The following is a 13,576-nucleotide window of genomic DNA, read 5'->3' as shown; positions in this document are numbered from 1 at the left end:
CTCAAAAGATCTGGTACCCACACTTGGGAGTGTGAGAGAACCCCCTTCTGCCTCTTGCTGTGAGATAGTGAGACAGGAACCCTTCTCGGTTCCGCTGAGGACTGGCTAACAGTGGGGTCCTCTCAGTTGAACAGATTTAAAAGCAGAAAGGAGTCTTCCAAGGGGGTGTCTCAATTGGTCTCTCTCAGTCTCTCTCTCTTTTAGTCCTCCTCTCTTGGTCTGTCTCTGTTTCTCTCCCTGTCTGTACTGGGAGTTAAAAATAAAGCTGTGATGCCAGGAGTTAAGAGAATTACCTTGAGAAGGTGCAGGCACAGGATGGGATGCTGCAGGCCAGAGATGAGGGATGGCCTGAGCTGGCTGCTGTCTTCAGTTAGCTGATTTGCCAAATGCCAACAGATCTATAGAGACATACCTGAAGGCTCAATCCTATCCACATTATTACAACCCTATTCCTCACATATGTCCAAAATGATCAGGACTCTCAGTCTCTTCCTAGTCACTCTTCCCACATTCACCAGAAACCTCAGACCCCGTTCTATTCTCAGTCTTCATCACCAATAGAGAACCAAAAGTCATGGCCTAGTTTGGCCCCAGTGTAGCCAGGAACAGAGGAAAGGATTACTGACCAACAGAGATCAGGAAAGCTGAATTCTCAGCCCTTGAGGAAGCATCACTGGAGGTTTCAGATCAGCTGCCCCACCACCTGGGCAGTTTATCACTGTGCTCTCTCCCTCACCAACTGGCCATGGGCTCTGGGATTCTGGCTATATCATGTTCTACAAATGGCCCAGGGTGGGAGCATCTGTTTCTGGAAGTACTAAAGGAGGGGCTTAAAAGCTTGTTTTTCTGCCTTTCTGAAAAACTGGGGCTAGCCTCCTCAACTCCTCTGGCAGTAGGATGAGAGGAACAAGCAATTGTAGCTCGGACCTGCTCCTTGGCGTCCCAGCAGTCAGGCAGTCCCACAGGAGCAGTGCATATGGCTGCCAGGGCAGAGGAAATGGCTCCAGGTATATCCTCACTCTGCTCTCGCAGTGGCTGGCTCACTTGTGGGGCTCCTATGGAGAAAAGCAAAGAGTAACTCCAAAGGCCTGAGGCTCTTGCCCTAGACAATAGCACCAGTACTCACCGACATGGCAGCAGGAGTAGGGAACCTAAGGGAGTGGGAAGAATGCAGGATGAGGTCTGTTTGTTTCCCTCAGATCCCCATTCATCCTCTCAGTTCACAGTTATTTATTGAGCACCAACTAAATGCCAGGTGCTATCTAGGTGATGGCAATAGAAGGAGCAGAGCCTGACCTATGCAACAAGTAAGTCAAGAGAACCTCCCTTCTCCACTCTGGTTACCTGGGGAAGTGTGGACAGGGAGCTGTGGAACTGTCAAGCCGTGAAGGAGCCCATCCAAGACAACCTGCTGTGTTGTCAGCAAGCTGGAGTAAAAGGCTTTGGAGATGGCCCGGCTGTTCCCATCCATGGCTTCACACAGGACAGTAAAGCACTAAAGGAGACAAGTGCAGAGGTAGCATCAGGGCATCAGAAGACTGGGCTTAGTGTAAAAAACAAGAAACCCTGAGGATCTGAGGAAAGAGGACAAAAACCAAAGCAAACACGTGTCTAATTTTAAGCATTCTTCACACCAAAAATGCATTAGAACTGCTTTCATTCATGCTTCAAGGACAATAATTTTAGGTGTCAATCCTTCTATTCTCTGATCATCTGCTCCCTAGATGATGTTTCTCAAAGTGTTTTTTATAGACCATGAGTATAAGAATTCCTAGGGGTCAGGTGCAATGGCTCATGCCTGTAATCCCAACAGGGGATTGGGAGGCCAAGGCAGGTGGATCACTTGAGCTCAGAAGTTTGAGACCAACCTGGGCAACATGGCAAAACCCTGTCTCTACTAAAAATACAAAAAAAAATAGCCAGGTCTGGTGGTGTACACCCACAGTGTCAGCTACTCAGGAGGCCGAGGTGGGAGGATTGCTTGAGCCTGGAGGGTGGAGGTTGCAATGAGTCAAGATCATGCCATTGTACTCTAGCCTGGGTGACAGAGACAGACCCTGTCTCAAAAAAAAAAAAGAAAAAGAAAAGAAGAAATCCTAGGGATTCCTGGGTCCCTCCCAACTCAGTCCTACTGATTCAGAATTTCAAGAGGTAATTATTCCAAACTTCCCATTCTATTCATAGCATATGACATGAGAAGTGCTGGCCAATAACATGAGTCACTGCTGGCCAAAATTTAGGTGAGACAGTAAAAGCTTTCTGACTTGAAAGGGTGAGGGATATTAAAACAGGATCTCAGACCAGTAAAGTTTGAGTGAATGCTAGCGCAGGAAGTAGTCCAGATCTATGTTCCCAATTACCAGTTTTAACAATGACCAGGCAATTATTTACTTCCTTACAAATATATGTTCCTCTCTATCTCCTCTGAGGTTAGTCAGAACACAGCTATTTTCTCATTCAATCCTCCATTCTCCTGTCCCTTACCTCCAGGATCTAGGGAAAAGAACTGCATAGTTTACTAATCCTCAGGACAAACGAGGTTAGACAATACTAGATGATCTGCAAGTCTTTTCAAGAAGAAGTAGTTCTATTTGTGGTCCCCTGAAATATGCCAAACTGCTTAAAGCCTCTGGGCCTTTATATATGTTACTCTTCCTGTATAGAATTTCTACTTTGTGCCTCATTTACGTGGCAAATTGCGATGTATTCTTCAAATGCTAGCAGAGATGATTTCCTTCTTCAAAATTTCTTCTATGATGCTCCAAATAGTGTTAACTAAAACTTCTTCAGTGGTTAACTGCATCTCCTTCATAAAATACAGCAGTGCTCTTGTATTATATGCAAAGTTCTAATGTACTTTTCACTGTTGTCCTTAATCCCTTTACCTCTCCCCTGTTAAATTATCCCTAGTCCCTTGAAGGCAGGCACTTTTTCTTACTCACGTGGCATATGTCATGGTGGGAATTTAACAAATGTTTGTCGTATTAACTTGATCTGACCCTACATAGTCATAAGAAAGGGGATGGGAGAAACATGGAGAATGATAGGAGACACAGAAATCTGGAAGTGGGAGCAGATTACCATGAGGCTGTCCCTCCGCAAAGTCTGCTCAGAGTCATCTGGTTGGGCCAGCAGTTTCCCCAACAGGTCCAGAAAGAGGTTGGCAGCCTCCTGAAACACCTGTAGGCTGGGGGTGGAAAATGAGCCCATGATTTCTTATCTCTCTACTAAAAGCCTGGATGTGGTGAATGGGTCAGTCCTGGGCAGGTACGAGAATCTCTGCAAAGGGACACATCAGAATGTTCCTCCCTTCTCCCTTGCCACACACACACATACACCCTCCAAGCCCCTTCTTTGCCATTTTCTCTAGGTTATTCACATATTTTTTTTCTTTCTTTCTTTAATCCACTTGGCTTCCTGGAATAGGTTATTCACATCTTGACCTTTCCATTTTAGGACCATGGTGACTGCTGACTCTTAGAAACTGTAAGTCTTGAGGCCAAGTTGAAGCTGTCTTAGGGTCCTTAAAAGGACTATGAGTGGCCGCTCAGCTGATTCCTAAACCTGTAACAAATCACAGCTTCTTCATACTTGGCCTGTTCCTAAATGGGAAGGGCCCATGGGGTAGAAACAGAAGCCAAACTTGCCAACAATGCAAAAGCACCTCTTATCCTACCTGTCACTTGTCTGGCTCCTCTCCAGATTGAAGGTACAGGCAAAGTAGGCCTGAATCACAGCCATTAGGTCCTGTAAGAAGGTCCCATACCAAGATTGCTGCCCAGGAAAAGGAGAAGAGAGTAAGGGCAATGTGAAGGATGGAAACAAAGAATAGAAAAAAACAGCAGAAAGGGTGTATAGAGACCCAGTCAAGTTGATCAAACAGAAAGGGACAGAAGAGAAGTATGGGCAAAGAGAGAGTTCTAGGGGGTAACAGAGAATCTGCCAATGGGCTGTAAACAGCCTGGATTAAATGTGTCTTGTTTGGCCTGAATAGCATTTTGGAGTATAGGAGGTTCTATTTTTCAAAAATCTTTTTCTCTAAATTCCTTAAAATCACCCAAGATTAATACTCATCAACAAAGTGCAGCTTTCCAGCTGCCTCAGCCTAGGCCCTATTAGGCATTTACACTGACTCTGAAACATTCCCCATCCTCTCAGCCCAGCTACAGAAGGACACAGCAGGGGGAAGTAGAGGTTTGGCCCCAAACACATTGAGTCTCTATCCCAGCTCTTCCACTTGTTATCTCTGTGACCATTTACAGATTAGTGACTGTGTATGAGTTATCTCTGAATTTTAGTACTCTGCTCTGTAAGATCAGGTCAATGAAGCCTAGGATCTAACATTTCAAAGCACAGCGCTCTAAATATTTAAAAATTACACATAAAAATTTGGGTTTCTACCTTTTCTTAGAAAACTAGAAGATCTGGCTAGTTTTCTCAGGCCCATATTTCCCTGTGGCAACAATGGGCTGGAGGCTGAGGAAAGGATGCCTCTCCTCTATTTAGAGGAGGCATGTGAACTCTAGTTCATAAGATTCCCCACTACTCATATAGTCACACGCATAGCCTACTTCATGGCTGACCTTATCTGCCTGGCCCCAGAAGGCATTAGAGTTTGCAATTAATAGTCTACTAACTAGAAAGAGGAGGAAAGAAAATAAAAGGCAGTCAGACCAAAGAGAGATGGCAATCTGAATGAGATAAATCCAAGAAAAAGAACCTCTGTGAGTCTTCAGAGGCTTCTGGCCTGGTGCTTACCTGCTGGAGGCTGTTGCTCTCCTGACTGTGCCTGAGTAGACTCAGCAGCAGCCCAGGAAGCCCTGCCTCCCGGCAGAAGGAATACAAGGCAACAGAGTCACTGCAGCTGGACAGAAGACTGTTTAGGACCCGGAATGCAGGCAGGATGTGGGAAGCACCCTCCAGGATGCCTTTCAGGATCTGGGTGACATGAGGGAAAGAGGCAACGATTGATATTTTCAGAGGTAAAAGAAGGAGAACTACACATACCAAGCATCCCCAAGCAGCTGGCAAAGCAGGCTAAATGCTTGCATTCCTTTCTTTGCAAGACTAAAACACAGAGAAGGAAAGCAGGGAAATAGGGGAACTGTACCAGGGAAGAAGACAATAGATGGTCAGGTTACCTAACACAGAACACCAGTGACCAAGGGGTAGGGGCCTCTCCTCAGGATCTCTGTCAGACTAAGTGCCATTCCCATCTGCTCCCTCCCTTCTCCAGCCCTTCACCTTAAAAACAAAAAACATGTGCACCGCACATGCTTCTGAAAATTCAAAACAATGCATATAAAACAATATTATTCAACCACAGAAAGACAAAACATTATTCAACTCTAGATCAGGGTTGAATAATGATCTATGGCTCACAGGTCAAATCCAGCCTAACATTTATTTGTATACAGCCTGCTTGCTAAGGGTAGTATTACATTTTTATTTATTTATTTTTGTTATTTATTTTTTAAGACAGAGTTTCACTCTTGTCCTCCAGGCTGGAGTGTAATGGCACAATCTTGGCTCACTGCAACCTCTGCCTCCTGGGTTCAAGCGATTCTCCTGCCTCAGCCTCCCAAGTAGCTGGGATTACAGGTGCCCACCACCACACCTCGCTAATTTTTGTATTTTTAGTAGAGACGGGATTTCACCATGTTGGCCAGGCTGGCCTCAAACTCCTGACCTCAAGTGATCCTCCCACCTCAGCCTCCCAAAATGCTAGGATTACAGGCGTGAGCCACCACGCCTGGCCAGTATTGTATTTTTAAATGGTTATTCTTCAAAAGAAGAACATTTACACCAAGTATTTTATAATATGCCATTAGCTGTTCTAAATGTTGGCATCTGCTCATTTAATATTTACAATAACCCTGTGAAATAAATACAATTAGCCATTTTATAGATGAAGAAACTGAAGCTTCTGCATAGGTCAAGTAAGTAGTCCAAGATCACACAGCTAATGAGTAGTGCAGCTGGAATTCCACCAGAGGGAGTCTTATCCCCACACTGCAAGTGATACAACACTAGGAGGAAAACGTGTTAGTGCCAAAAGACAAGTGCAAAGTGCCAAGCCAATTCGATGAGGAAAGGAGAGTTCTTTTCCACAAATGGTGCCAGGACAATTATATATCCACATGCAAAAACGATCAACTTAGATCCTTTCCTCACATTATGTACAAAAATTAGCTCAAGATGGATCAGAAACCTAAAGAGCTAAAACTATAAAACTTTTAAGAAAAGAGAAAATCTTTAAGAACTTGCATTTGGAAAAGATTTTTTTTTTTTTTTTTTTTTTTTGAGACGGAGTCTTTCTCTGTCCCCCAGGCTGGAGTGCAGTGGCGCGATCTCGGCTCACCGCAACCCCCACCCCCTGGGTTCACGCCATTCTCCTGCCTCAGCCTCCTGAGTAGCTGGGACTACAGGCGCCCGCTAACACGCCCGGCTAATTTTTTGTATTTTTAGTAGAGACGGGGTTTCACCGTGTTAGCCAGGATGGTCTCGATCTCCTGACCTCGTGATCCGCCCGCCTCGGCCTCCCAAAGTGCTGGGATTACAGGCTTGAGCCACCGCGCCCGGCTGGAAAAGATTTCTTATACACAACATCAAAACCATGAACCACAAAGGGAAAAAACAGTAACTGAACTTAATCAAAATTCAACATTTTTTGCTTCAAAAGACACTCTTATGAGAAAGACTGAAAAGACAAACCACAGACTGGGAGAAAATATTTGCAAATCACCCATCTGATAAAGGTCTTATGTTGACAATATACAAAGAAGTCTTACAACTCAATAACACAAACAACCAAATTAAAAACTGAGCAAAAGATTTGAGATATTTCACCAAAGAAGATATACAAATGGCGAATAAGCCATGAAAAGATGTTCAACATTCATCATTAGTGGAATGTAAATTAAAATAACAATGAGATATTATTTCACACTTACTAGAATGGCTATAGTAAAAAAGTTAGACAATAACAAGCGTTGACAAGGATGTGAAGAAACAAGGACCCTCATATAATACTGGTGGGAATATAAAATGGTACAGCCACTTTGGAAAATAGTTCAGCAGTTTCTTAAAATGTTAAATATAAATTTACCATATGACCAGCAATTCTACTCCTATGTAGTTACCCAAGGGAAATAAAAACATTTATCCATACATAGACTTGCTTGTGAATGTTCATAGCAGCATTATTCATAAAAGCCAAAAAGTGGAAACAACCCAATACATCAATGTCTAATCAACTGGTGAGTGGATAAACAAAATGTGATATATCCATATAATGAAATACTAACCAGCTATAAAAAGGGGAATGATGATTAACTGTAAATGGCGGCTGGGGGCAGTGGGTCACACCTATAATCCCAGCACTTTGGGAGGCCAAGGTGGGAGGATTACTTGAGCCCAGGAGTTCCAGACCAGCCTGGGCAACATGGTAAAACCCTATCTCTACAAAAAATACAAAAAATTAGCTAAGCATGGTGGTGCACGCCTGTAATCCCAGCTACTTGAGATGCTGAGACATGACAGTCCCTTGAACCAGGGAGGCAGAGGCTGCAGTGACCCAAGATAGTGCTACTACACTCCAGCCTAGATGACAGAGTAAGACCCCATCTCAAAAAAAAAAAAAAAAAAAAAAAAAAAAGGCTGGGCGCAGTCGTTCATGCCTGTAATCCCAGCACTTTGGGAGGCTGAGGCGGGCAGATCACAAGATCAGGAGTTCAAGACGAGCCTGGCCAAGATGGTGAAACACCATCTCTACTAAAAATACAAAAAAATTAGCCGGGCGTGGTGGCACGAGCCTGTAATCTCAGTCACTCCGGAGGCTGAGGCAGAGAATTGCTTAAACCTGCGGGGGGCAGAGGTTGCAGTGAGCCAAGATCACACCACTACACTCCAGCCTGGGCGACAGAGTGAGATTCCATCTCAAAAAAAAAAAACCGTAAATGGGTATGAGGGATTTTATTGGGGTGATGAATATGTTCTAAAACTGAACTATGATAACGGTTTTAAAATTGGCAAATTTACTAAAAATCATTTATCATACATCAAAAAAGTGTAAATCTTATATATAAATTATACCTGAATAAAGTGATACAAGCAACACAGTTTAGCGAGTACCCAGGAAGGAAAAGCACTGTGTTTCAGAGGAGCAAAGTAAGGTTTTGTAGCAGGGAACACTAACTTTACACTAACTTTGAATGTTAATTAAGCAAAATGTCATTCCTCTCCCCAGCAAAATAACCTTATTCTTCTCACTAGTGTACCTGTAGTACAAAATATTGTATATTTAATTGTTACATTTATATTTTTAATTTCATCAATAAAAAATTAGTGAAAATGTGTTTTCCCTCATTATGCAAGTACTTAACATAATATCCTCCATTTTTGCCTGGTGGCTCACAATGCCTAAAATATTTACCATCAAAAAAGTTTGATCCCTATACTAGTAGGTATTTTTCCCTTCAGAAAAAGAAACCTGAGGGCTGTACTTAACATAATATCCTCCATTTTTGCCTGGTGGCTCACAATGCCTAAAATATTTACCATCAAAAAAGTTTGATCCCTATTCTAGTAGGCATTTTTCCCTTCAGAAAAAGAAACCTGAGGGCTGCTCTTTCTGTGTTACTAAAGGAGGTTGGCAAACCTCCTCAAACTAAGCAGATAGATTGAGGAACTGGAAAAGGACAAACTTTCTCTTTCTTCTGAAGTCAGTGTATTTCAACGCTCCATCTGTGAAAACAGTCTTGATACCATCCACAGTGTCTTTCTGCCCATTACCTGCCCTCCAGCTTCATGCAGCTGACTCTGGATGCGCTGGCAGAAGTCAGGATTGCACAGCAAGGTGAGAGGAGCCTTCAGTTGAATAGGCACAGGCTCAGTGGTCTCTAGCAGGTGCTGCCACTCATTGTCACTGTCTGGCTCCTGAGGCAGAGGGGAGTGGAAGGGGTCAGGAGTAGTGTGTAAGTCTAAGGTAGTAGATCCCAATCAGTAGAAACCATGGGGAACCATGAAGTAACTGCAAAGAGCCAGTGACCCCTTTAGCACAGATGTATATCTTCAGTCACCTGCTAAAAAATGTACAGCTGGCAGTCTGTGAGGGGTCTTGAAGAGTCTCTTGGAGAACACCGGCATGTGTGCATAAAAAGATACCTAGAAAGATGTCCGCTGCAGCATGGTTTGTAATAATTTTAAAAAGGAAAAGATTATAAAGTCAGTCACTATTGGAATAATAAACCAGGGTCCATCCATATTAGAAAATACAATGAGGTTATTAAAAAGATTGTGAGGGCCGGGCGCGTGGCTCATGCCTGTAATCCCACCACTTTGGGAAGCCAAGGCTGGCAGATAACCTGAGCTCAGGAGTTCAAGACCAGCCTGGCCAATGTGGTGAAACCTCCCCTCTCTATAAAAATACAAAAATCAGCTGGGTGTGGTGGCACACACCTGTAATCCCAGCTACTCAGGAGGCTTAGACAGGAGAATTGTTTGAACTCAGGAGACGGAATTTGCAGTGATCTAAGATGGTGCCACTGCACTCCAGCCTGGGTGACCGAGCAAGACTCTGTCTCCAAAAAAAAAAAAAAAAAAAAAAAAAAAAAGGCCAGGCGCGGTAGCTCATGCCTATAATCCCAGCACTTTGGGAGCCCGAGGCAGGCAGATCACCTGAGGTCAGGAGTTCAAGACCAGCCTGACCAACATGGAGAAACCCCACCCATCTCTACTAAAAATCAGCCGGGTGTGGTGGCAGATGCCTGTAATCCCAGCTACTCGGGAGGCTGAGGCAGGATAATCGCTCGAACCCAGGAGGCGGAGGTGGCGGTGAGCTGAGATCGCGCCATTGCACTCCAGCCTGGGCAACAAGAGTGAAACTCTGTCTCAAAAAAAAAAAAAAAAAAGATCATGAGGCTGGGCACATTAGCTCATGCCTATAATCCCAGCACTTTGGGAGGTCGAGGTAGGAGGACTGCTTGAGGCCAGGAGCTCAAGACCAGCCTGGGCAATATAGTAAGGCTCTGTCTCTTTAAAAAAAAAAAAAAAAAAAAAAACAGGCCTGGTGCAGTGGCTCATGCCTGTAATCCCAGCACTTCAAGAGGCTGAGGCGGGCAGTTCACAAGGTCAGGAGTTCAAGATCAGCCTGAACAATATGGTGAAACCCTGTCTCTACTAAAAATACAGAAATTAGCTGGGCGTGGTGACGGGCGCTGTAATCCCAGCTACTCAGAAGGCTGAGGCAGGAGAATCACTTGAACCCGGGAGGCAGCGGTTGCAGTGAGCCGAGATCGCGCCACTGCACTCTAGCCCGGGTGACAGAGCAAGACTCCGTCTTAAAAAAAAAAAAAAAAAAAATAGCTGGGCATGGTGCCATACACCTGTAGTCTCAGCTACTCAGGAGGCTGAGATGGGAGAATTGCTTGACCCCATGAATTCAAGGCTGCAGTGAGCCATGATTGCACCACTATATTCCACCCTGTTGTCCAGGTGACAGAATGAGACACTGTCTCAAATAAATAAATAAAAAGATTGTGGTACTGAGGATGTATCACTTATGTAGTATTCCTACCAAAAATATATACAACCTGAATCTATTCATTAGGAAATAATCAATTTGAGGAACATTCTACAAAATAACTGACATGTACCTCAAAACTATCAGTCATAAAATACAAAGAAAGACAAGAACTGTTCCAGATTAAAGGAGACTAAGGAGGCATAACAACTAAATGCAATGTGTGGGCTGGGCACAGTGGCTCACTGTAATCCCAGCACTTTGTGAGGTTGAGGCAGGCAGATCACTTGAGTCCAGGAGTTTGAGACCAGCCTGGACAACATGGCGAAAGCTTCTCTCTAAAAAAATACAAAAATTAGCCAGGCATGGTGGCAGGTGCCTGTAGTCCCAGCTACTCAGAAGGCTGAGGCAGGAGGATTGCTTGAGCTCAGGAGTCGGAGGTTACAGTGAGCCGAGATCGCATCATTGCACTCCACCCTGGCAACAGAGTAAGACCCTGCTCAATAAATAAATAAATAAATAAATAAATAAAGCAAGGTGTGATACTGGACTGCATCATGGAGCAGAAAAAAAATTTTCATAAAGCACATTACTGAAGCAATTAGCAAAATTTGAATAAGGATTATAGATTAGTTGTTAATCTATTATAACAGTATTATATCAATGTTAAATTTCTGACTTTCATAATTGTACTGTGTTAGTGTAGGTGAAGGATCTTGTTTTAGGAAATATGCACTAAAGTATTTAGGGGTAAAGAGGCATGTGTACAACTTACCCTAAAATGATTCAGAAAGATGCTATGTCCATAGGTGGGGAGAGAGAGAGAGAATGGTAAAGCAAATGAGACAAAAGTTTTACAACTGATGAATTTGGGGTAAAAGTGTTGTTATAGGCTGGGTGTGGTGGCTCCAGATTGTAATCCCAGCACTTTGGGAGGCAGAGGCAGGCAGATCACCTAAGGTCAGGAGTTCGAGACCAGCCTAGCCAACATGGTGAAACCCCATCTCTACTCAAAATACAAAATTAGCTGGGTGTGATGGCACATGCCTGTAATTCCAGCTATTTGGTAGGCTGAGGCAGGAGAATTGCTTGAACCCAGGAGGCAGAGGTGGCAGTGAGCCAAGATCGTGCCGTTGCACTCCAGCCTGGGCAACAAGAGCAAAATTCCATCTCAAAAAAATAAAAAATAAAAAATAAAAATAAAAAGTGTTGGCCAGGCGCGGTGGCTCACGCTTGTAATCCCAGCACTTTGGGAGGCCGAGGTGGGTGGATCGAGGTCAGGAGATCGAGACCACGGTGAAATCCCGTCTCTACTAAAAATACAAAAAAATTAGCCGGGCATGGTGGCGGGTGCCTGTAGTCCCAGCTACTCGGAGAGGCTGAGGCAGAAGAATGGCGTGAACCTGGGAGGCAGAGCTTGCAGTGAGCTGAGATTGCGCCACTGCACTCCAGCCTGGGCGACAGAGCGAGACTCCATCTCAAAAACAAAATAAATAAAAAAATAAAATAAAATGGAAAGTGTTGCTATGGTTTGAATGTCCTGTCCTCCCCAAAACTCACGTGTTAGAAACTTAATCCCCATTGCACCAGTGTTAGGAGGCAGCGCCTAATCAGAAGTGTTTAGGTCACAAGGGCTCTGCCTTCAAGAATGGACTAATGCTATAAGAAGGCCTTGCAGGAGTGGGTTCATTCTCTTCTGCACTTCTGCAAAGTGAGGACACTGCATTCTTCACCTCTCAAGGACTGGGCATTCGAGGCACCCTCCTGGAGGCTATGACCCAATCTGCCGGCACCTTGATCTTGAACTTTCCAGACTCCAGAACTGTGAGAAGTAAATTTCTGTTCTTTATGAATTACCCTGTCTTAGCTATTCTGTTATAGCGGCACAAAACAGACTAAGACAAGGGTATACACAGGAATTATTTGTGGTATTCTCACGATTATTCTTTAAGTTTGAAATTATTTTTTTAAAAAAAGGCAAAACTCAAAAAAAATATAATAGTAAAATGTTGTAGACCAGGCACAGTGGCTCATGCCTGTAATCCCAGCACTTTGGGAGGTTGAGGCGGGCAGATCACCTGAGGTCAGGAGTTTGTGACTAGCCTGGCCAACATGGTAAAACCCCATCTCTATTAAAAATACCAAAATTAGCCACGTGTGGTGGTGGGCGCCTGTAATCCCAGCTACTCAAGAGGCTGAGGCAGGAGAATCGCTTGAACCCAGGAGGTGGAGGTTGCAGTGAGCCAAGATTGCACCATTGCAATCCAGCCTGGGTGACAGGGTGAGACTCTGTCTCAGAAAAAAAAAAAAAAAGGATTGTGGTAAAACTACATGCTCTGGTGTAGAAAGATCCCAGATTATACAGTGAAGGAGGTATGATGCAAAACAACACATATAATAAAACTCAGTAATGTAAAAACAGCAAACTATAAATGCCTATGTGTGCTTATGCATGTGTGTGAAATTACAGAAAGTTTGGAAGAAGACAGACTAAATTAATAACACTGGTCACCTTGGAGACTGACTCAATGAGGACTTTCATTTTTACCTATGTGTTTCCATTTTAAATAATTATATGTTCAGATACTGTACAATTAAAATCTATAATAATAAAGCAATACTTTTTAACACAAAGGGAGCTCATACTTAGGGAGTTGGGAATCACTGTTCTAGAAAAACATCTACCTAGACTTAACATCCCATGAAAGAGACAAAGTCAGTAACAGCCCCTAGGGCTCACCTCATTTTCCAGGTCCACTGCATCAGTGCTCCGCTGGCCCAGCACCTCTGGCCTCTCCTCTGGGAATGCTGGTTCACAATCTGGGGTGGTCCGGTTTTCCCTGCCGGAGGAAGCCAGGAAGTAGAATGGGTTCCAAACCTATGACTCTTAGGGTTCGTTAACTTGTCCCTCTCTGTAGACCCAGGATAGGAATGAGAAACAAGCCATATAGGATGGACTAGAGGAGACTTCTTTCTGGGATGTGGCATATGACCAGTACAGGATATGTTGAGTACTACAAAAATATCCTTAACTGTCTTCTCACTTTAGAGCTT

The 13,576-nt window shown here is 43.8% G+C and overlaps 1 protein-coding gene across 2 annotated transcripts in view; it reads right to left on the bottom strand.

Annotated features, from left to right (window-relative positions):
- Positions 1-13,576, bottom strand: part of STK36 (serine/threonine kinase 36) — a 31,176-nt gene that overhangs the window by 9,045 nt on the left and 8,555 nt on the right. For both annotated transcript variants that reach the window (XM_030804248.1, XM_030804249.1), the window contains exons 10-17: positions 13,263-13,362; positions 8,794-8,937; positions 4,759-4,938; positions 3,677-3,774; positions 3,082-3,187; positions 1,345-1,495; positions 928-1,055; positions 294-398 (exon numbers count right to left, since the gene is read on the bottom strand). In XM_030804248.1, the coding sequence (XP_030660108.1) occupies positions 294-398; positions 928-1,055; positions 1,345-1,495; positions 3,082-3,187; positions 3,677-3,774; positions 4,759-4,938; positions 8,794-8,937; positions 13,263-13,362 (1,012 nt within the window). The remainder of the gene's footprint in view (positions 1-293; positions 399-927; positions 1,056-1,344; positions 1,496-3,081; positions 3,188-3,676; positions 3,775-4,758; positions 4,939-8,793; positions 8,938-13,262; positions 13,363-13,576) is intronic.

This window comes from Nomascus leucogenys, chromosome 22a (assembly GCF_006542625.1).
Source record: "Nomascus leucogenys isolate Asia chromosome 22a, Asia_NLE_v1, whole genome shotgun sequence".
Taxonomy (NCBI): Eukaryota; Metazoa; Chordata; class Mammalia; order Primates; family Hylobatidae; genus Nomascus; species Nomascus leucogenys.
This window is presented reverse-complemented; position numbering and strand designations above follow the sequence as displayed.